The sequence below is a fragment of the Hypanus sabinus genome, chromosome 4, assembly GCF_030144855.1.
Source record: "Hypanus sabinus isolate sHypSab1 chromosome 4, sHypSab1.hap1, whole genome shotgun sequence".
In the NCBI taxonomy this organism is placed as follows: Eukaryota; Metazoa; Chordata; class Chondrichthyes; order Myliobatiformes; family Dasyatidae; genus Hypanus; species Hypanus sabinus.
The window spans coordinates 56,005,450-56,027,485 of NC_082709.1; the positions used below are offsets into that span (position 1 = coordinate 56,005,450).

The following is a 22,036-nucleotide window of genomic DNA, read 5'->3' on the forward strand; positions in this document are numbered from 1 at the left end:
TTCTGTGATCATTTTAATAATTTAATCCAATTTATTCAGTTTGTCTATGAAGGTAACTGGTATTTTCTCTGTCTCACCCTTTGCTCAGATTCCTAATCAAGCTAATCTTACTGCTCAATTCAGAATATCTGATAGGGGGTTAGTGGTAAAGTTTGTGAGTTCTGGAATTCTTTGTGCTTTAGTCAGCTCAAATTTAATTGGAGGGCTTGATGCTTCACTTTAGTTGATGATGTGGGAGTTGGGGTAGAAGTTTGAGGGAAAGAGAGTTAAACACAATTGCATTGAAGGTCATGATTGAGGGGGCCAAAGATCCAGTTTCTAAGCTGTAGTACTCTGTGACTTGACAAAACTGAATATTTTTCAGTTTCATGTTCATTAACAGTTAGAAGGCACATGATCAGTTCATCCCAAAGAAGAAGGATTCTTAATGGAGGATGAGGTAACCATGGCTGACAGGGGAAGTCAAAGACAGCATAAAAGCAAAGGGACAGCATGAAGTACAGCAAAAATTAGTGAGAAGCTAGAGGATTGGGAAGCTTTTAAAAACCAAGAGAGAGCAACTAAAAAAGCACTAAGGAGAGAAAAGATGAAATATGAAGGTAAGCTACTTTTCTGGATGACATAATTGATGGCTTTTTGCCACGTTTGCAGATGATACAAAGATAGGTGGAGGGGCAGGTTGTGTTGAGGAAACGGAGTGAACAGAAGTACTTGGACAGATTAAGAGAATCGGCAGGTGAAATATAGTGTAGGGACGTATGGTCATACACTTTGGGAGAAGGAATACAGATTTCTATAGATAAGTTCTTTATGAGTAAGGGCATCAATGGTTACGGTGAGAAAGGAGGAGAATGGGATTAAGAAGGAAAATAAATCAGCTGTGATCAAATGGCGGAGCTAACTCGATGGGCTAAATGGCCTAATTCTGCTCCTAAGTCTTAAGTTCTTTTGGTTACTTCATTTAATGCTGACCTTTAGTGAAATTAATTTCAATGATGTTTTCACATAAACATTATTGTATTAAAATAAATAAATTTTAACCACTATTTAGAAAATGTAGTTAATAACTTTTGAATTTTTTGTCATTTCTGTGGAAGCTTAACTTTTCCAATATAAAAATGTGATACAGGAAGAGTGGAAAAACAACTGTCAGGTGATACATATCGAGTGGACTTGCTGTCTCTGCTCAGTCTCAAACTGTTATAAATTTGTGTTAGTGTGAAACAAGGTGAATGCTTTAAAGTCTGCCGAAGGAAACAGATAGTTACATTCAGTATGTGCACATGTTTCTAGTTTATTTTCAAATTAATGATACATTTCTTTTTTAAATGTTGCTCGTTTGCATCTGAAATTAACCATACTGCTTGGAAATATCTAAAAGTAATTTCAATGACTAAAGATGAAATGTGCCACTAAGTATTACTTTTGATATTTTAATTTATCACTTTACTGAAATGATCCTTTGTCAGTCTGATTGGTTAAGTGTGCATACTTTGTGCTTTTTACCCCCAGTTATTTGGTTTTATTAACCCGTCTGGCTTATTTGGAATATTATCAGTTTTTGGGATCAAATGCTTTTGAATAAAGTTTAATACAAAAAAAATCTTCCTTTACTCTGTCTTGCTTGATTAAGTATTTAGAGCAGGGGTTCCCAACCTGGGGTTAAGCAACCCCTTGGTCAATGGTAGGTTGTCCTCGTTATAAAAAAAGTTGGTAACCCTGGATCTAGAGAAATCTTGTACTAATGGTGTGAACAAAGTGCAATACCAAGCACCTGTTCACTGGAAATAAGACCATAAGACACAGGAGCAGGATTAGGCTATTCAGCTGATTGATTGTGGCTGATTTATTATCCTCTTTAATCCCATTCTTCTGCCTTCTCCCTATAACCTTTGACACCCTTACTCATCAAGAACCTATCAACTTCCTCTTTACATATACCCAATAGGAAAGTTCTACCTGTGACATCTTGGCTCTTGAGTATTTAAATATGGAATTTTTTTTGCATAATATATTAAAATACTTTTTAAAACTGGTTAACATTTTTTTCAGATCATAATTGAAAGCCTTGAGTATATGTGATCTTTACAGTAACTATAGGAAGGCAGGAAAGCAGCTAAATAGAAAAGAAATAGCTTTGAATTTTGTCATTCAGGTTTCATAATCAGAATCAGATTTAATATCACCTGCAGATATCATGAAATTTGTTAATTTAGCAGCAGCAGCAGTACAATAATACATGATACTATATATAAAAATTAAGTAAATCTATAACCGTATATGTATATTAAAGAGTTAAATTAAATGTAGTGCAAAAACAGAAATAATATATTAAAAAGTGAGTAGTGTTCATGGGTTCAATGTCCGTTTAGGAATCGGATGGCAGAGAGGAAGAAGCTGTTCCTGAATAGTGAGTTGGGTGTCTTCAGGCTCCTGTACGCTTTTCCTGATGGTAACAATGAGTAGATGGCATGTCCTAGGTGATGGGGGTCCTTAGTAATTAAAATTCTGAGGTACCGCTCCTTAAAGATGTCTTCTTAACGTTATTAATCTCAGATATAAGTGTCTGTGAAAGAGAAACAGTATTCAGTTTGAAGGGTTTTGACCCGAAATGCTAGCTGTTCACAACTCTCCAGAGGTGATTTTTGACTTGCTGAGTTCCTCCAGCATTTTGTGTATGTTGCATTCATTTTGAAACGTTTCCCTCTATGTTGATACCGTCTGATGTCCTGAGTATTTCAGTGTTAAATGTTTATAGTTTTATATTTTTGACCCACATTTTACAAACATTAAGCTAGCTTCATTGCATGACTATCCAGTGCCTGCTCATTGTTTGTAGATTAAAGCCAAGATTGCATAACTTTCTGACGTCAATGCTGTTCTTCTGGAAATTGGCCACAATGTTCTGCGTATGCCTGCTTTGACCACATCAGATGCGAGTATTCATGTGGTCTATTAGCATGGTTGCTAAGGCAACCCTTAGTTCTTACGTGCATTTACTGTCACACAGCAAATTTGCTATTTATTTCTGTGGCTAAAAGAACAGTTGTTTTTAACCAGTATGAAGGTACAGCAATTGGATTCAAATATCACAAGTACTTTGAAGTTTGAAATTTAAAATACACATATGGCATGGCAATTAGTGTTCTTTAAACATAATTTCAGATATGCTGTGAATAAGGTGAAATCTTGCTGCATGAATCTCAGTATGTTCTTTTCTCATGATACTTTGTTTTCCTGAAGATTTAAGAAAAAAATTCACTTGCCTCAGATAAGGATCAGAATAAGATTTACTATCACTAACCTGTAATATGTGAAATTAGTGCTGGGACCTCTTGTTTGTGATCGATGTAAATTATTTGGATGAAAATGTAGATGGCTTGATTAGGAAGTTTGCAGAAAAGGTAAAAATTGGCAGAATTGTAGATAAGTGGGAAAGGTTATCAAAGGGTACAGCAGGATTTAAATCAGTTGGAGATATGGGCAGAGAAATGTACACAAGTGTAAGGTATGTTAGTTTGAAGGGTCAAATGTAATTGGAAAGCATACAGTACATTACTGATCCTTAGGAACATTGATGTACAAGGGCTATGAGATACAAGACCATAGTGTCTTGAAAATGAAAACACAGTAGATAAGATATTAAAGAAAGCACACAGCATGATTGCCTCCACCAGTTGAGGCATTAAATATATAAGGTGTAATGTCACACTGCAGTTCTAAATATGTGCATTTCTGGTCAGTGCTTCGAAAGAAGGGTTTGGGGGATTTGAAGATGATGTAGAAAAGGTTTACCTGAATGTTACTTGGAATGGAGAATATCAGCTGTGAGGAGAGGTTAGACTAATTTGGATTTTTTTTGGTGTTGGAGGCTGAGGGATAAATGTCAAATACTGGAGAGCATTGAGTTAGAGTGAGAGGGGGAAAGTTTAAAGGAGATGTGTGAAGTGAGTTTTACACAGAGAGTGGTGTATGAGCCTGGAATGCACTGCCGGTGAAGGTAATGAAAGTAGGTGGTCTTGTCCATAGAACAGATTTGTAATTAGAAGCTCGTCTATGTCAAATAGGAAGCCAGGATCTAAAAGGTTTCGTTTAGCCAACATGGGGGAACAGTGATGACCAGGGAGCAGTATTTTATGGAAGAGGTTTGAAAATTATGGCTTTAGTATTCATTTCCATTCTTTAATTGGAGGTATTTTAGCTCATCCATTGATGTCAGTTGGTCAGGAACTTTGACAATACATAGGGGTTGGTGAGTTTGAGCAAAGTGATGAGGTGGAACTGTGTGTTATCAACATATGGAGTACTATCTATTTATAGCCAGCTTAAGTTCCACTTAATAAACAAGTTAGGATACTCAGAACATATCTCTGTTGAAAATGCAATTTATGTTTGTTAAGATATTGATGCAAAGGAAATTTGTGGGAAATGGAAAGTTAAACTTTCTTGTGGAACTGTGCCTTGTGGTTGAATATTAACAACAGATTGTGGGGGTGTAAGAGGATGCATTATGTCTGTATGACTTATGTATTATCTCTTTTCTCATAAATAATTGTTTAATTTCCTGAATCTGAGTCTTCTCAGATATGGTCAGCCCATCAGAAAAGACCAGATTTAAGTATTCATATGTCTTTATTCAAAATAATAAGACTGGACAATACATGATGTATCATTAGAGGAAATGGGGTTGTCATGAGTGCTCAGATAAGATATAGATCTTAGTCGGCGCGATAGATCATAAAAGGAAAATGTATTTTGGGCAGTGTGAATCACTGGCTAAGAACTTGAATTTCCTTTTGCTAAATTGTTGTTAGGTTAACAGAAAATGGGTAGCATACTGTCATTTATTTTATTTGCTTGCGTCGGTCAAAATTAAAATGCCTTTTGCTAATTAATGTCCTTACAAAATGTTATTAATGTGACTTCTAAAGCTACTGCCTTTTCTAATTATTGGTTCAGTTTTCTGTGATGCATAGATAATCATTCAGAAAGCTTCCTCTTAAGCAGTGAAAGTCATTCTGTCTAGTGTTACTCATTGTGAAGATGTTTAAAGTGTAAATGTGTTTTGAGACTCTGAATGCATGCAGTACTTAACAGTGTCATCCTCAGTAGACACCTGTGAAGCACATCTTGAGCCTAAGGGGAAAGATTGGAGGTCACTTAAGTGATTCCCAAAACTAAAACACTTGAATATCTTGTCAAGTTGGAGTAGTTCTGTTTTTAAATCCTTACTGTGTTATGTATATGTTTAGTTACATGATTACTGTCAATCATAAACACATACCTCCTCATGGAAATAATGCGCAATTTGCACTTGGTTGTGTCACTGCCATAAGCATTTCTGTTGGTTCATTTTTACACAGATATAAGAAATATGATGTATTTGTTTCTTAAAATTTATTACCACCAGTTTGCCAAAGAAGCAGGTTTCAAAATTTTTGAAAGCAAAAAGAAATGAGGAGAGAGAGTAGGATTGAAGCACATGGGATTTGCAGAATTTAATTATTTTACCACATATTTAGGTTTACCTGTTATTTGTAGTTAAGATTGTACAAATAAAAATGCTGCTGACATTTTAGCAGTTTTTCACAGTAATATTAATATCCTTTATCCCAATGGTGCAAAACCATGCCAGTTATCCTTCAAGACTGTTGTGCTTTCAAATATCATAGAAATCTTCTATCTCAGATTTAAGATTTAACAGTTAACTCTTGGCAAATGTGATTTTCAAGTGGGTTGAAGCTGTCAGCCATGTTTGGCATGCCAATCCTATTTAGCCTACGTTTAATTTTTAGACCAAACCTCCTCAGCAAAGGAAGTAGTTTTTCTCTTCCCTTTGGTTCTTGAAAGCTCAAAGTAAAAGCCCCTTAATTTTCTAAAATGATTACAACCATTGTGTGTGTGTTCCCTTTTTCATACTCTTCTTTGGAACTCAGATATCATTCAGTATCTCCATTGCTTCCCGGATATGGTGGCCAGAATTGTTATAGTGTTCATTAAATTGCATTCTATGTAAGGCTGTGTATGACTTTCATAAAATATTTAGCTTATAGTTTTTCAGTTCTTTAGGTATAAAATCCAGCATTTCATTAAACCTGTTAACTCATGTATCTAACTATAAAGATAAGGAGGTGTCATGGTAGCATAGCGTTTAGCACAGGGGTCAGCAACCTTTACCACTGAAAGAGCCACTTGGACCCGTTTCCCACAGAAAAGAAAACACTGGGAGCCGCAAAACCCGTTTGACATTTAAAATGAAATAACACTGCATACAACGTTTTGTTTTGCCTTTATGCTATGTATAAACAAACTATAATGTGTTGCATTTATGAAATTGATGAACTCCTGCAGAGAAAACGAAATTACATTTCTGCATGCAACAAAAACATTTTGAACTCCGAAAAAAAGACGTTGGGTTGAAGGTTACTTTTAAGTAAAATACTCAACGTCTATTTGAGTCCTTCTTGTATTTATGAAAAACGCCAAACTTAAATTTGCCGCCAGCAGCAAACCAAAAATAACGTCAGCCAGCTGTCAACCTGAAAAATAAAAGGACTATTTCACTGAACAATGAAAACATATGAATATACGTAAAATAATAGGCAATTAAAATATTTATCATACTTGGTCAGGTTGACTCACACCTGCCAATGCAGTCGTATTCAGTAGGGATGGATCGATGCTTAGGGGAGTGACCGGGAAGGATAATGTGTTTTTTTCCTCTCTGAACTCACAGAAGCGTTTCCCAAACGATGTTTGCATTGCGATGATTGCAGAATGTAAATACTCCGAATTTATCATGTCGTGACGTTGTTTGAACTCTCTCAAATTGGGGAAGTGAGACAATGTGCCTTTCTGTAAATCTCTGGCAAGCACTGTCAACTTGCGCTCGAATGCCAAAACATCCTCCAACATGTGCAGGGCTGTATGTCCTTACCCCTGAAGAGCTGTGTTCAGCATGTTCAGGTGCGCTGTCATGTCTACCATGAAGTGTAGCTTTTCCAGCCACTCTGGCTGTTCCAGCTCAGGAAAGGTGAGCCCTTTGCTGCCCAGGAAAGTTTTCACTTCTTCCAGACACACGACAAAGCGTTTCAGCACCTCCCCTCTGGACAGCCAGCGATAAAAACACGTTGTAGCGGTGTGCTACATGCAGTCAGTAAACTGCAGTCAAAGATAGCTTTATTCGAACTAAACAGCCTTGCTTTTAAGCCTCCCTCAACCCGCCCCCCATGGGTGCGGATGCTGCAAAAGACACGTACTCACAAACCCCCGTAGGCTATCTCAGCCTGAAGGCTGGCTAATTGTGAGCCGATTCGGATGTGTCAGGAAATGGGTGGCCACAACGTCTTATTTAGATTGTACAAGATCACCATAATCTTCAAATTTAGAATTACATTTCAAAAAACTAACAAACTAACATAAAATACATTTTAATTAAATACTGACCAATTATTTCCCAAAGCAACAGGGAGCCGCAGCACAGACGTAAAAGAGCCACATGTGGCTCCAGAGCCGCGGGTTGCCGACCCCCGGTTTAGCACAATGCCATTACAACTTGGGGCGTCGCAGTTTAATTCTGGTGTAAGAAGTTGGTGCTTCCTTCCAGTGAGCATGTGGGTTTCCTCCAGCTGCTCAGTTTTTCCCACATTCCAAAGATGTGCCAGTTAGTAGGTTAATTGGTCATTGTAAATTGTCCTGTGATTAGCCTAGAGTTAAATTGGTGGATTGATGGATGGTACAGCTTGTTGGGGCAGAAGGGCCTGTTCCACAGTGTATCTCTTATTAAAATCAATACATTTAAATTTTGAAAAACTCAACTATTTACCATTTAAATAGCATCAAGTTCTGTCCTTTTTGCATTCAAAGTAGGTGATAATATTTGTCATAATCCATTTATTTAATCTACTAACATATTTTGTTCACCTATATTGCTTATAATGCTGCATGTCTTCTTGTTACTGGAAATATTGGATATATTAATTAATAGCTTGTGTAACTTTTTTCTAAGGAAAGTGAATAGTTACAGCTCCAACATGAAATAACATGTAAGCATAAAGTAGTGGTAGAAGTATTGCCTGTTATCATTACTCTGTCTTTGATCAGTTCAGTATTTTTTTCAATCAATTCATGGGATAGTGCATCACTGGAAGAACCAGCATTTAACAAGTATTCCTGATTGTTGTTGGAAAACAAGTTTTTTTTCACACTACACAACCTTGAACTGTTCTAGACCATGTGGTAGGTTGGGGATTTACAGCATTTTGATCCAGTTGCTATGAAAGAATGGCAAATATTTGCAGGATATGTGACTTTATTGGGACATTCTTTGGTGGGAAGCTTTCTATCCTCATTCTTGTCGACAGGCATCACTCCAAGTACCTATCAATATATAAATTTAGGGCTGGTACACATTATGTTATAGTGGAGGAAATGAAAGTTTAAAATGATACAAAATAAAGTCAAATGTGCTACATAACCCTAGATGAAGACAAAAAGGCAAATTGCTTGTGTTGTTAGATTTGCAGTCAGTGCAATTGGAGAATATTCCATCACACTCAAGGCATGTGTCTCATAGGTACCAAAAGGACTTTGGGTAGCTAGAAGGAAAGTCACCCACTGCAGGACAGCATTTTGACAAGTATAGTGGACACTGTTTATTTGACTGGTCCACTTATGTTTGTAGTCAGTGCTGAACCACAACATAGTGTAGAAGTTAGCATACCTCTGTTACAGCGCCAGCGACCCGGGCTCAATTCTGTTTCTGTCTTTAAGGAGTTTGTATATTCTCCCCGTGACTGCATGTGTTTTCTGCGAGTGCTCTGGTTTCCTCTCACATTCCAAAGGTGCTCAAGTTAGTAGGTTAATTGGTCACATATTTGTAATTAAGCAGCATGGACTTGTTGGGATGGAAGGGCCTTTTACTGTGCTTTATCTCTAAATAAAATTTTAGTGGAGGATTTGACAATGGTATAGCCATTGAATGGCAAGAATATATCATTAGATGTTGTTGGATTTGGTCAATACCCAGTACTTCTGTGATGGAAATGTTACTTACTAATTATAAGCCATGCCTAAAAATTATCAGATCCTATTGCATGACAATTAGCCATAGCAGGTCAGTTCATCCCAATAGCTTTTTGACAGTATTCATAAGTACATACAAATACTATAGAATTTATTTGTAATGCTAAGGTGAATGTTATACAGATTTTAAAATAATTTAGTTATGACTGATCCTTCCAATTAACAAGGTTGTTTGGAATAGAAAAGCAACAATAAAATGTTGGTGTATGTGTTGTAACTTAAACAGCACTGTGATTGGCAATTAATTTCTGTACTTTTAGATTAAATCTCCTAAGACCTGTCTTTGAAGATTGTTTAAATGGAATGCTAATCTCAGACTACAGCATTAGAATCCCCTTATTAAGCTATTGTAATGTTTATTATAAATAGTTAAGATTTATTTGTGTGCAGTGAGTTAAAATATCATCTTAGTCCTCAACTGGAACATTGAGTTTATGATATACATTTGCATGTTTTACGTTCACATTGAGCTTGTATTGACTTGACAATATGCTCAGTTGATGGGTAATTTATAAAATTAAAGGATATATGATTATCAAAACATTATTCAGGTCTAAATCAAAATAATTTTAAGTGGCTCATATGGGAAGGAATTTCTCAATCCTGGAAAATGTATTTTTGTTCAAATTTGAGATTTAGTACTTAGAGACAGATGGTTTCTGTTCTTAAAAAAATTAGCTATGACACTTAAAGAATTTAACATTTCCACCGTATATGTTTGACAGCTGATTCCAAAGCCTAGCGAGACGCCCAGACAGCACGAAAGTCACCCTGAAGAAACAGAAGAGGAGCTCCGAGAGCACCAGGCCATGCCAGAAGAACAGTATTCCGAAAGAGGGATTGATCAGAATGAGTCAGCTGCTATGAGCAAAGTGGTGCAGGTCAAACAAGAACCAATAGAAAGTGATGATGATGATGACCAACGAGAGGAACTGGAGCTGGAGCAAAGAAAGAGACAGGCGGAACAACAAGAGCTACTTTTCAGACAGGTAGTTATATGTTTTAGCAAACAAAGTTTATTGTGTAATTGTCAACTTTTTGTACAAGTTCAGCTACATTACATGGAAATGAAAGATAAGGGAAATACATTATTTTTCAGGTTAATATTTTATTGCTCAGTCATGTGTGAATGATCTTTACTGAAGATTTTCTTTAGGCTTTTTGTACTGCACTTTTCAGTAATTGGGTCAAAAAAGTGCAGGGAATCTGGTACTTGTGTCATCTGGGAACCAGTTAACTAGCTTAGCTTCCTGACCCAATCACGTAGTAGAATCCATTTTCTGAGGTGCCGAATTTTAAAAAAAACAGGAAATGACCTTTGAAATATTTAATCAATGCAATATGCCTAGTGTGAAATAGAAATGGATTATGCAAGGGAACAGGAGAAGGGGGAAAAAAAAGGAAGAAACACTTTTTTATATCCTTAAGGTAACTCTGGGCATGAGTGGGGTCTTTTTATACAAAGATAATTTACAATATTAGAGAAGTTGGCAGTAATATCTACACTCTGATTCCAGCTCTAGCCTTGGTCTTACGGTGAGAGCCCAGCTCCCAGTGCATCAGCATGGCAGATCAGAACTGAGAGGTTGTCTTTGTTCGAAGAGTGAGCTACACACAGAAAGTCTGAGGATGCAGTCTTGTATTCCTTCAAAATACAGAGATGTTATTAAAGTTTTTCAGAACTTTTATTTTAAAATAAATCATGTATAACTTTTATTTTTTTTCTCACCCCTTATGGGTGGTGTGTATGTGTATTTTTCCTTCAATCTCAGATCCCCTACCAGAGTCCTGGGAGTTTGAGGTTTTGGTGCAGTATCCTTGCTGTTCTGAGTAGTGCTCTCTTCTGGACCAAGGTCTCAGATGTTGTTCCTGGGATTTGTTGGAGCCACTCTCCAGTCCAGGTGTCACAGCTGCAAGTGTTCCTATCAGCACTGGGATTACTCTGGCTTTAACTGTCCACATCCATTTTGTCTGTTCTTTAAACCACTGGTATTTCTCCAGTTTCTCAAATTCTTTTTCCTGATGTTACTGTCATTCAGGATTGCCACATCTATTACCATTGCTTTCTTCTGTCCTTGTCCAGTATAACTATGCCTGGTTGGTTGGCCAGTACCTGCTTATCAGTCTGTATTTGGAAGTCCCATCGGATCTTAGCTCTGTCATTCTCCACTACCTTCTCGGTGTTTCCCATTTGGATTTAGGCGTGCCCAGTCCATACTCAATGCAGGTGTTCCTGTACACAATTCCTGCAACTTCGTTGTGGTGTTCGTTGTGTGCTGTCCCTGCCTGCATCTTGGACCCTGCTCCTATGTGCTGGATGGTTTCAGTGGATTCCTTGCACTGTCTGTATCCTGGGTCTTGTCTGGTGTGATAGACCCTGTTTCTGTTGCTCTTGTGCTCAGTGCCTGTTCTTGTGCACCTTTGTGCTGTCCCTCATTTCTGGTCATCGGTAGGATTTTCTTATATTAGCCACCTCTGATATCGGGTGATAGTACATGTCATACATTGGTTTGTCCTGCCATGGCCTCTGGCCCTCTGGCTCTGCTTCATCACCTTCCATTTCCATGTCCCCTACCTGCTGTCTGAGGTATTCTCCCAGCAGATCGACCTTGGGGGCCATCTTCCTGACACACTCACGGATGTTTTACATTTCTTCCAGGAATGTGGCCTTGACACTTCCATGTCCCTGTCCAGCAGGTGTATAGTCTCTGGACATTGGGCTTTGGATGCAATCCATGTATCGTTAGTAGTTTCTGGGTTTTGATGTCACCGGCTTCCAGTTCAGCTGGGTTTCTGATGAGTAGTAGGGTGAATGTATTGATGGCTCTGATCTTGTTCTTCCCACTCAGCTGTTTTTTTTAGAACCTGTCACACTCTTTGGAGGTACTTGGATGTTGCAGCCTTACTTGTGTCCTCATCATGGCTTCCATGCACTTGTGGGATCCCCAAGTATTTTTAGCTGTCCTGTACATCTGGTATATGGCTTTCAGGTAACTCGACTCCACAAATCTTGATGAGTTTGCTTCTTCTCACTACCATCCAGTCCAAGTGACATCCAGATGCCTCTGCTATACGTCCTTCTCAGGTGGATCAGTGAGTCAATGTCTTTCATTTCTGGCATACAGCTTGCTGTCATCCATATACAAAAGGTGGCTGATGGTCACTTCACTCTTGAACCTATCCCATATCCATTCTTTGAGATAGTCTGGCTAAGGGGGTTCGCTGCAGATCAGCAGTGGGGATAGTGCATCACCCTGGTATATTCCACCTCTGATGGTCACTTGTGCTATTGGCTTTGAGTTAACTTCTAGCATTGTCCTCCAATGGCCCATTGAGTTCTTGATGAAGGTCCTTAGTGTCTTGTTGACCTTGTGCAGAGCCAGGCACTCCAGGATCCATATGTGGGGCATTGAGTCATATACTTTCTGGTACTCGATCCAGGCTATGCTTAGGTTGGCTTGACTGGTCTTGTAGTCTCGCCTGACTGCTTTGTTTACCAGTAATTGCTGCTTGGAGCCTCTGATTCGATTACCAGTTCCCCTTTGAGCATGGCCCAGGATTTTACACACGTTTTCTTTCAGTTTGGTGGCTATGATGCCTGATAGGAGCTTCCATGTTGTTGACAGGCCAGTAGTTTAATGGTGTTACTCCCTTGTAAGGATCCTTCATCATGAGTACTGCCCTTTCTTGAGCTAGCCAGTCAGTGTGGGAGCCTGCTTCAAGCAGCTGGTTCATATGAGCTGCCAACTGTGTATGTAATGCTGTTAGTTTCTTCAGCTAAGTGGCGTGGATCATGTCAGGCCATGGTGATGTCCAGTTCCTCATACCTATTATCCGTTGCTGGATAACTACTACTGTGATGGTGACTGGTTCTTCCTTTATGAAATTGCAGAGGTTTGCCTGTAGGTCTTTCAGCCATTGGGTACTGGTGTTATGTGATGCTTCTTTCTCCCATATACTCTTCCAGTGCTCCTCACTTGCTGTTTGGGTTGGTTCAGGTACTGTCATGATGTTGCTCTAGAACTGTACAAATACTTTTCCTGGTTCTTTGGAAAAGAGTGCATTTTATTTGTTTGGCCTCTGCGTTATTAGTGGATCTCTTTAGTCTGGTTGCCAGAGCTGTTAGCCCTTGCTTGGCAGTTTCCAGTGCTTCAACTATGGACATAACTCTTTACTTCCTTAGTAGCTGAGGTGAATCTTTGGTCTTACTGCCTTTCTGCAGCTCAGTTAGTCTACTGACCTCCAGCCTTGTGGTTTTCATCTGAGCTTCAAATCATCGTCTCCATGAGGGGTTATAACAGTACTCTCCACCGTATTTCATTTGGTGGTCCAGCATCTCTAGGACTGCTGCTACAGATGGAGCTATCAGGTTATTAATGTCAGTTATGTTGGAGGTTGCATTTGTGAGTAGTGCTTCATTGGCTGTTTCTAGCATGCTGTCTGATGGAATTTTATCACTAAGTTTGGGAAGCCTAGGTTGTTGATTGACAGTCGCCAGTTTAACTATGACCTTTTCTTTGATTGCAGCAGCCAGCATTGAGATGCCCTGTGGTGAGGTTCAAACTTGCATTTCCTATGTACAAGGTGATGCGATTAATACTCACCAGTTTTAATACCTTTGGTCCTTTTTTATTTTTGTCATTTTATACAATTATGCTAAATCTAACTGAATTATGATCTCTATCACAAAAATCCTTCCTCCTTGTACCTAGTTTTATTGAATAAAATTAAGTGCAGGGAAGTGAATGCACTTTGCAAGGTTGAACTTGAAGGTACTGTACAGAGTTAATAGCAAGATTATTAGTGTGGAAGAACAAAGGTATCTGGAGGTCCAGGTCTTTAGATCCATCAAAGTTGCCACAGAAGTTGATAAGGTGGTTGAGAAGGGGTATGGTGTGTTAGCCTTCATCTGTTGGAAGACTGAGTTCAAGACCTATAAAGTAATGTTTCAGCTCTTTAAAACTCTGTTTAAAGCACACATGGAGCATTGTGTTCAGTTATTTTAATTTTCAGAGTGCTGGGCAGCTGCTTAGAGGAGCCCATGGCTGCTGATTGTTGGGACAAGGTTTGGGAAGTCAAGGTATCTATAAAGCTTTGAAATTTGCATCACATGGCCTTTCCTAGTGATGACTATGAACAAGCCAGAGCCCTAACTAGCTAATTAAGGTCTGAGACCTTGGTAAAAGTTATCTGAGAGCTCAAATCTCTTGGGGTGCCCAAAAGTTTGCATGGTGCTCCTTTCCTTTTTTTTTCACTCTAAAATTGTACAAAACAAAAACAACACACTAACTTTGCTTAAAATGTTGAGAAGAATGTTTCATCTTTAACTTTATGACTTTTGGAGATCAATTCATCTTCTATTCACTTAACTATTCACAGTAAGTGAAATTTTAACCAGGGTCAACCTCAGTTACGTGAGGTAACTCATCAAGAGGAAAAAGGAAGCATATGTTAGATATAAGAAGCAGGAAGTAGGAGGGGCTCATGAGGGATATAGGGTAGCCAGGAAGGAGCAAAAGAAAGGACTTAGGAGAGCTCAAAGGGGATGAGGAGGCCTTGGCATGTAGGATTAAGAAGAACCCCAAGGTGTTCTATGTGTACGTGAAGAACAGGAGGATGACGAGAACGAAGGTGGGACCGCTTAAGGATAAAGAGGGCAACATGTGCCTGGAGGTGGAGGAGGTTGGGGAGGTCCTAAATGAATACTTTGCTTCAGTATTCACAAGTGAAAAGGATCTTGATCAGGGTGAGGTCAAAATAGAGCAGGCCTGTGTGCTGGACATTGTGGAGATTAAGGAAGAAGAAGTGCTGGATCTTCTTAAAAACATCAAGATTGATAAATCCCCAGGGCCAGATATAATACACCCCAGGTTGTTGTGGGAATTGAGAGAAGAGATCGCTGGAGCATTAGCTATGATCTTTGAATCCTCTTTGGCTACAGGGGAAGTGCTGGAGGACTGGAGAATGACAAATGTAGTTCCCTTGTTTAAAAAAGGTAATAGAGAGCAACCTGAAAACTATAGAACGGTGAGTCTTATGTCGGTGGTCTGCAAACTACTGGAAAGGATTCTTAAGGATAGGATCTGCGAGCATTTGGAGAAGTACAGTCTGCTCATGGATAGTCAACATGGCTATGAAGGGAAGATTGTGCCTCATGAGCCTGATTGAGTTTTTTGAAGAGATAACGAAAGAAATTGATGAGGGTAGGGCACTGGATGTCTTCTACATGAACTTTAGCAAGACATTTGACAAGGTCCCTCAGAAGAGACTCATCCAGAAAGTCATGAGGCATGGGATAAGTAGAACCTTGGCTATTTGGATAAAAAATTGGCTTAAAGGAAGAAAGCAGAGGGTAGTTGTGGAAGGAAAGTATTCTGCCTGGAGGTCAGTGACTAGTGGAGTGCTGCAGGGATCTGTCCTGGGACCCCTGCTATTTGTGATTTTTATAAATTACCTGGATGTAGAGGCGGAAGGATGGGTGAGTAAATTTGCGGATTGACATGAAGATTGGAGGAGTTGTGGTTGGAGCTGCAGGTTGTCAAAGGTTACAAGAGGATATAAACAGGCTGCAGAGTTGGGCAGAAAAATGGCAGATGGAGTTCAATCTGGACAAGTGTGAGGTGATGCATTTTGGAAGGACAAACCAGAAGACTGAGTACAGGATTAATGGTCAGTTACTTAAGAGTGTGGATGAACAAAGGGACCTTGGGGTTCAAATCCATACATCCCTCAAGGTCGCTGCGCAGGTTGATAGGGTAGTTAAGAAGGCCTATGGGATGCTAGACTTCATTAACAGGGGGATTGAGTTCAAGAGTAGAGAGGTCATGTTGCAACTCTACAAATCTCTGGTGAGACAATACTTAGAGTATTGTGTTCAGTTCTGGTCACCTCATTATAGGAAGGATGTGGAAGCTATGGAGAAGGTGCAGAGGAGATTTACCAGGATGTTGCCTGGTTTGGAGAACAAGTCATATGATGCAAAGTTAGCAGAGCTGGGACTTTCCTCTTTGGAGCATAGAAGAATGAGAGGGGACTTGATCGACATCTACAAGATTATGAGCGGCATAGATAGGGTGGATAGTCAGTACCTGTAGCAAACACCAGAGGGCATATGTACAAAATTAAGGGAGGGGAGTTTAGGGGAGACATCAGGGGTAAGTTATTTACACAGAGGGTTGTGAGTGCCTGGAATGACTTGCCAGGGATGGTGGTGGAGGCTAAAACATTAGGGGTATTTAAGAGCCTCTTGGACAGGCACATGGATGAAAGAAAAATAGAGTGTTAAGGGGTAGTGTGGGTTTAGTAGTTTCTTTAAGGATTATATGGGTCAGCATAACATGGAGGGCTGAGGGGCCTGTACTGTGCTGTAATGTTCTATGGTTCTGGTCCCCTTATTTTAGGAAGGGTGTGGAAGCTTTACAGACAGACAGACATACTTTATTGATCCTGAGGGAAATTGGGTTTCGTTACATCCGCACCAACCAAGAAGTATAGCAATATAAAACCATAAATAATTAAATAATAATAAGTTAATCATGCCCAGTGGAATTAAGTCCAGGACCAGCCTATTGGCTCAGGATGTCTGACACTCCGAGGGAGGAGTTGTGAAGTTTGATGGCCACGGGTAGAAATGACTTCCTGTGACACTCAGTGTTACATCTCGGTGGAATGAGTCTCTGGCTGAATGTACTCCTGTGCATAGGAAGGATGTGGAAGCTATGGAGAGGGTGCAGAGGAGATTTACCAGGATGTTGCCTGGTTTGGAGAACAAGTCATATGAAGCAATGTTAGCAGAGCTGGGACTTTTCTCTTTGGAGCGTAGAAGAATGAGAGGGGACTTGATCGAGATCTACAAGATTATGAGCGGTATAGGTAGGGTGGATAGTCAGTACCTGTTTCCCAGGGCACCAGTAGCAAACACTAGAGGGCATATGTACAAAATTAAAGGAGGGAAGTTTAGGGGAGACATTAGGGGTAAGTTTTTTACACAGGGTTGTGAGTGCCTGGAATGAATACAAAGCAGGTTTACCCAGATTAGAGAGTGTGTCATATGGGGATAGGTGGAGTGAGCTGAACCTTTTCTCTTTGGAGAGAAGAACAATGAGAGGCAACTCGATAGAGTTGTATAAGATGATAAAGGCATAGATAGTGGACAGTCAGAGACTTATTCCCATGGTGGAAATGGCTAATACAAAGGGGCATAATTTTATGGTGATGGGAGGAAAGTTATAGGAGGTGTGTTTTTTATACAGTGAAGGATTTATGTAATGTGCTGCCAGAGATCAAGGTGCATTCATGAGGAAAATTTAAGCTCTTAGATAGGTTATGAATAAAAGAAAAATAGAGGGCCCAGTGGGAGGGAGGGTTAGATTGATCTTAGATCTTAGAGTAAGTTAAAAGTTTGGATTAACATGTTGGGCCATAGTACTGTGCTATAATGTTATATGCTCTAGAACCACACCCTGCTTGTTGAGTTTAGTACATATGGCTAAAAAATAGTCTTGAATGCAAATCAGAAATGTTGCATGTGTCCTATGTGCACCCTTAGGACTGATTGTACACTAATTAATATAAAGAAAATTTAAATACATTACTTTTTGCGGCCCTAGTGCTTTTACTTTCTCCGGAAATGTTTCTATAAATTTGCTTGGATCTCCCTCAAACTGTTTGGTTGGCTGTTGCACACTCCTAACCATATAATTGCATCCTACTTTGTTCAGTCTATCTCACTTCATTTTATGATCTTCACAACATAACATTTTGTTTCACAATTTATTTAACCAAACTTGCTCCCAACCTGCCCTGTTTTATCCCCTGCTCCACGTCATTTGAAAACTCTGTAACCAGGAACGTTAAACTGCCAGTCTTGCCCTCATTAAATCATTCTTCAATAAAAGATAATTATACTTTCATCTAGCTGTTAGCGCCTTCAGCTTTTTTGCCCTGTTCATCCAAATTTCTTAGATTTCTCCGTGTATCATTTGCCATAGTGACTCCTTTTTGGTCTATTTTTCAATATTGCTGTATTTTGCAATCTTTATCTAATTTTGTTTTACTCTATTCTGAGTCTTTCCTCAGCTTTCCATTCCCCTGATAAACAACTTTAAAGTATCAGCAAATCCAGTCTGTAAAACTATTGAAAGAACCACCTCTCTAATCTGGATGTCTCGCAGTACCCAGAACTGGACCTGGTGCCCCAAGATTCTAAACTTCTCCCTCCTGTACTGTTTCTGCACTCGCACATACTGTACATCTGCATGACATACTGTTATTTCTGTGCTTATTGTCACATGGCATTAGGAGCAATCTAGACATTACAGTGCAGCCTCAATATAATACACCTGATTATATTACTATTTTGTTCATTCTGCAGTAATTATCATGTTTCCCAAGAAGAAAATTGGGTGAATGTTAAATTTACTTAAAACGTGGGTTACATGTAACCCATATTATTTTGGTCTTTGAGGTGCCATTTCTTCATCTCTTTCTTAGTACCTTAAGATCATCCTACAATCCTTTTTCTCTATGTGGTATTGTATCTATTATTGAGTCTGTCTGTAAATTTTCACCTTCCTGCGAGAGACTATTCTGCAGCTGCTCAGTGATAGCCTTTTGACACTGTCACCAAAGAGAATACAATACTGGAAACCTTAGAAACATTACTCCTCTGCCATAACTATCAAAGCTCTTATAATTGTTGTTCTTGTAATTTTTCTCCTCCTACCTATATAATTGAGCCACTTATGTTATTATAGTCTTGGCTCTGACTATATTCCCTCAAAGAAAATCATAATAACAAAACTTCTCCTCTATTAGTATTTGAAATTGAATACCTACAAAAGATGATAATATATCAGTGATCTCCAGAATACCAGAATGGTCTTCTTTGAGAAGTCTCTCAGTCTCTTCAGTCAGTGCTTCCTTGAACTGTGGACTAATCATTTCATGGGATGTGCTAACTCAAACACTCAGTCTCATGAATAGACTGCAATGCCATCAGTAATTGTTTAGTCTTTAAAGCATAAAGTTTAAACGCCTCCATCTAATGAAATTCCCAGTACTTGAGCTTCCCAAGTCATTGGAAAGAATGCAAGAGTTTTGTGCAAGATGTATGAGGTGTTTGACTGGATAATTGTATTTAATGGGACATATGCAGATACCCAAACTTACTGTTATTTGTTCAGCATGCTTTTCATTGTTGAGGAATAAATGATGATGATGACGAGTACACTGATCCTTGTCATCTCTCCACAGAACTGCCACTGCTTTTCATCCGCGGGTAGTTACACACTATTCATTCTGCAAAGCCCATGACTCTTTCAGTTATGGATGATGTACTTTCTCCTTTAGTGGCTTTGAGTAAAAGTTCACCCTTTAGTTTTAGAGATTCATACTTTTAGCACAATTACATAAATGCAAAAGACAGATCCCATTTTATCAGCTGACTTGTTAGATTTCTGTTGCTGCTACCTTCTGCATTTTTCTAATTGTAAACCTTGGAAGTATGAGACTCCACTGAGTGCAATCAGCAGTAGAAGATATTTTGCACTAGCGCACTCTGAATCATAAATGATGTGTGGTCTGTGATAAAGAGAAACACATCTTGGCTTCATGTGTTTATTCAGTTCAGCTGGGGTTTTTCTGGGTTGGCTTTGATCCACATAAACAAACCCCCCCCCCCCTCCCCCCGTGATGGAAGTTTTGGGCCCAGGTTCCTGAATGTGTAACTGCAGTCTTTGCCCAAGATCTGTGACTCAAGTATCTGTGACAGACTGGTATCTAGTAATCTGAATCTCTAGAGAGCATGTTAGATTGTTGAGGTTATGATGAAAATATGTGAGAAGATATGTACTCAGTCTAAGTGATTGTTTGTTCCTATCATTTCTTGGACTATTCTTGCAATACATAAAGTGTGAATGCAATTTATTTATTGTAAATAGCTTCATATAACAAATTTTACATTTATATAGGTTTTCTATGTAAATAACTGCATGTTTTCTTGAGACTTTCCATATGAAATGATTTCTGTTTGTTTACTTGCAGCTCCTAACTCTGGAGCTACCACTGGGGTGGCACAGCAAGTAGCTCTGCTGCTTCTCAAATGCTGCAACCACAGTTTGATACTGACTTCTGGTAATGTTGTCATAGAATTTATATGCTTTTCCTATGGCCATGTGGGTTTATTTTGTGAGATCCAGTTTCCTCCTATGTTGCAAGTGCATACAGGTGGTAGGTTAATTTGGTTCTGTATACTTCCCCTTATTTAGGTAGGTGTCAGGAGATGGATATGTGAATGGATTGTGTTGTGATGAGATTTCCTCGAGAGCTGGCATAGACAATGGACCAAATGGCTTCTTAAGCATTGAAAATATGAGATCTTCTGATATAATTTATCTCATGGTCTGCATGCAGTAATAATCTGAGTGCAATACTTTGATATTTTAAAATAGTGACATCTGCAAAGTTATGTTTCAGAGGAAAGCTTCTAGCCCAACTACATAACCCTTCCTGAATAACCTACAAGCCCATTGGATGATGTCCATTGAATAAATAAGCAAAGTATTGTCTTCAATCCAACCAGTATCAGATTTTGCAAAATTCAGGATTAGGATGTTAATATAGTGTCTTGACTAACATACATCACCAGAAATTGTTCATCAAATGAACTGCATGGAGTTTTCTACATTGTGAGTTCCTGATCTTAGCTCTGTGTTGCTGTATGGACAAATCTATAGCTATCTGTTCTGAATAAACACAACAAGCTTCTGGAGCCCTCTGGGTACAGCATAAGAGATAGAAGCAGAACTGGGCTATTGACTAACCTATCAACCTCCACCTTAAGTATATCCAGTGACTTGGCCTGCATAGCCATCTGTGGAATGAATTCCACTGATTTACCTTCCTCTGACTAAAGAAATTGTTCCTTATCTCTGTTCTAAATGGATGTCCCTTTATTGTGAGGCTGTGCTCTCTGGTCCTACTATAGGAAAGATCCTCTCCACATTCATTCTATTTAGGGCTTTCAATATTTAATAGGTTTTAATGAGATTCTCTCCCCCCCCCCCCCCCCCCCATTCTTCTAAACTCCAGCAAGTACAGGCACAGAGCCATCAAATGCTCCTTGTATGTTAACCACATTCTTGGGATCATTCTTGTTGACCTCCTCTCAATTGCCTCCAAAGCCAGCATATCTTTTCGTAGAGAAGAAGCCCAAAACAGCTTACGGTACTCCAAGTGTGGAATGACCAATGCCTTATAAGGCCTAAGCATTACATCCTTGCTTTTGTATTCTAGTCCTCTCAAAATGAATGCTAGCATTGCATTTGCCATCCTTACCACTGACTCAACCTATAAGTTAACCTTTAGGGAATCCTTTATAAGACTCCCAAGTCCCTTTGTACCTCTGATTTTTGAATTTTCTCCCCATTTAGAAAACAGTCTATGGCTTTATCCCTTCTATCAAGGTGTATGGCCACATACTTCCCTAACTATATTCCATCTGCCACTTCTTTGCCCATTCTCCTAACCTGTCTAAGTCCTTCAGCAGATGCCCTGATTCCTCAACAGTACCTGTTTCCCCCAACCACTTATCTTCGTATTGCCCGCAAGCTTGGCCACAAAGCTGTCAATTCCTTCATCCAAATCATTGACATATAATGTAAAAAGAAGCAGTCCCCACATTGACCCCTGCAGTGCACCATTAGTCACCATCATCCAACCAGAGAAGGCCCCCTTTATTCTGACTCTTTGCCTCCTACCAGTCAACTAATCTTCTATCCATGCTAGTATCTTTCCTGTAATTCCATGGACTCTTTTAAGTCAAAGGCCTTCCAAAATTCCAAATCAACAACATTCACTGTTTATCCTGCCTGTTATTTACAACAAATTTGTCAGGCAAGATTTGCCCTTAAGGAAACCATGCTGACTTGGGTTTATTTTGTCAGGTACCTTC

General features: G+C 39.2%; 1 protein-coding gene across 10 annotated transcripts in view; it reads left to right on the forward strand.

The window, feature by feature from the left end:
• The window catches only part of hdac4 (histone deacetylase 4), a 432,610-nt gene that overhangs the window by 309,974 nt on the left and 100,600 nt on the right, over positions 1-22,036 (forward strand). For all 10 annotated transcript variants that reach the window (XM_059967108.1, XM_059967109.1, XM_059967110.1 and 7 more), the window contains one exon: positions 9,810-10,073. In XM_059967108.1, coding sequence (XP_059823091.1) covers positions 9,810-10,073 — 264 coding nt within the window. The remainder of the gene's footprint in view (positions 1-9,809; positions 10,074-22,036) is intronic.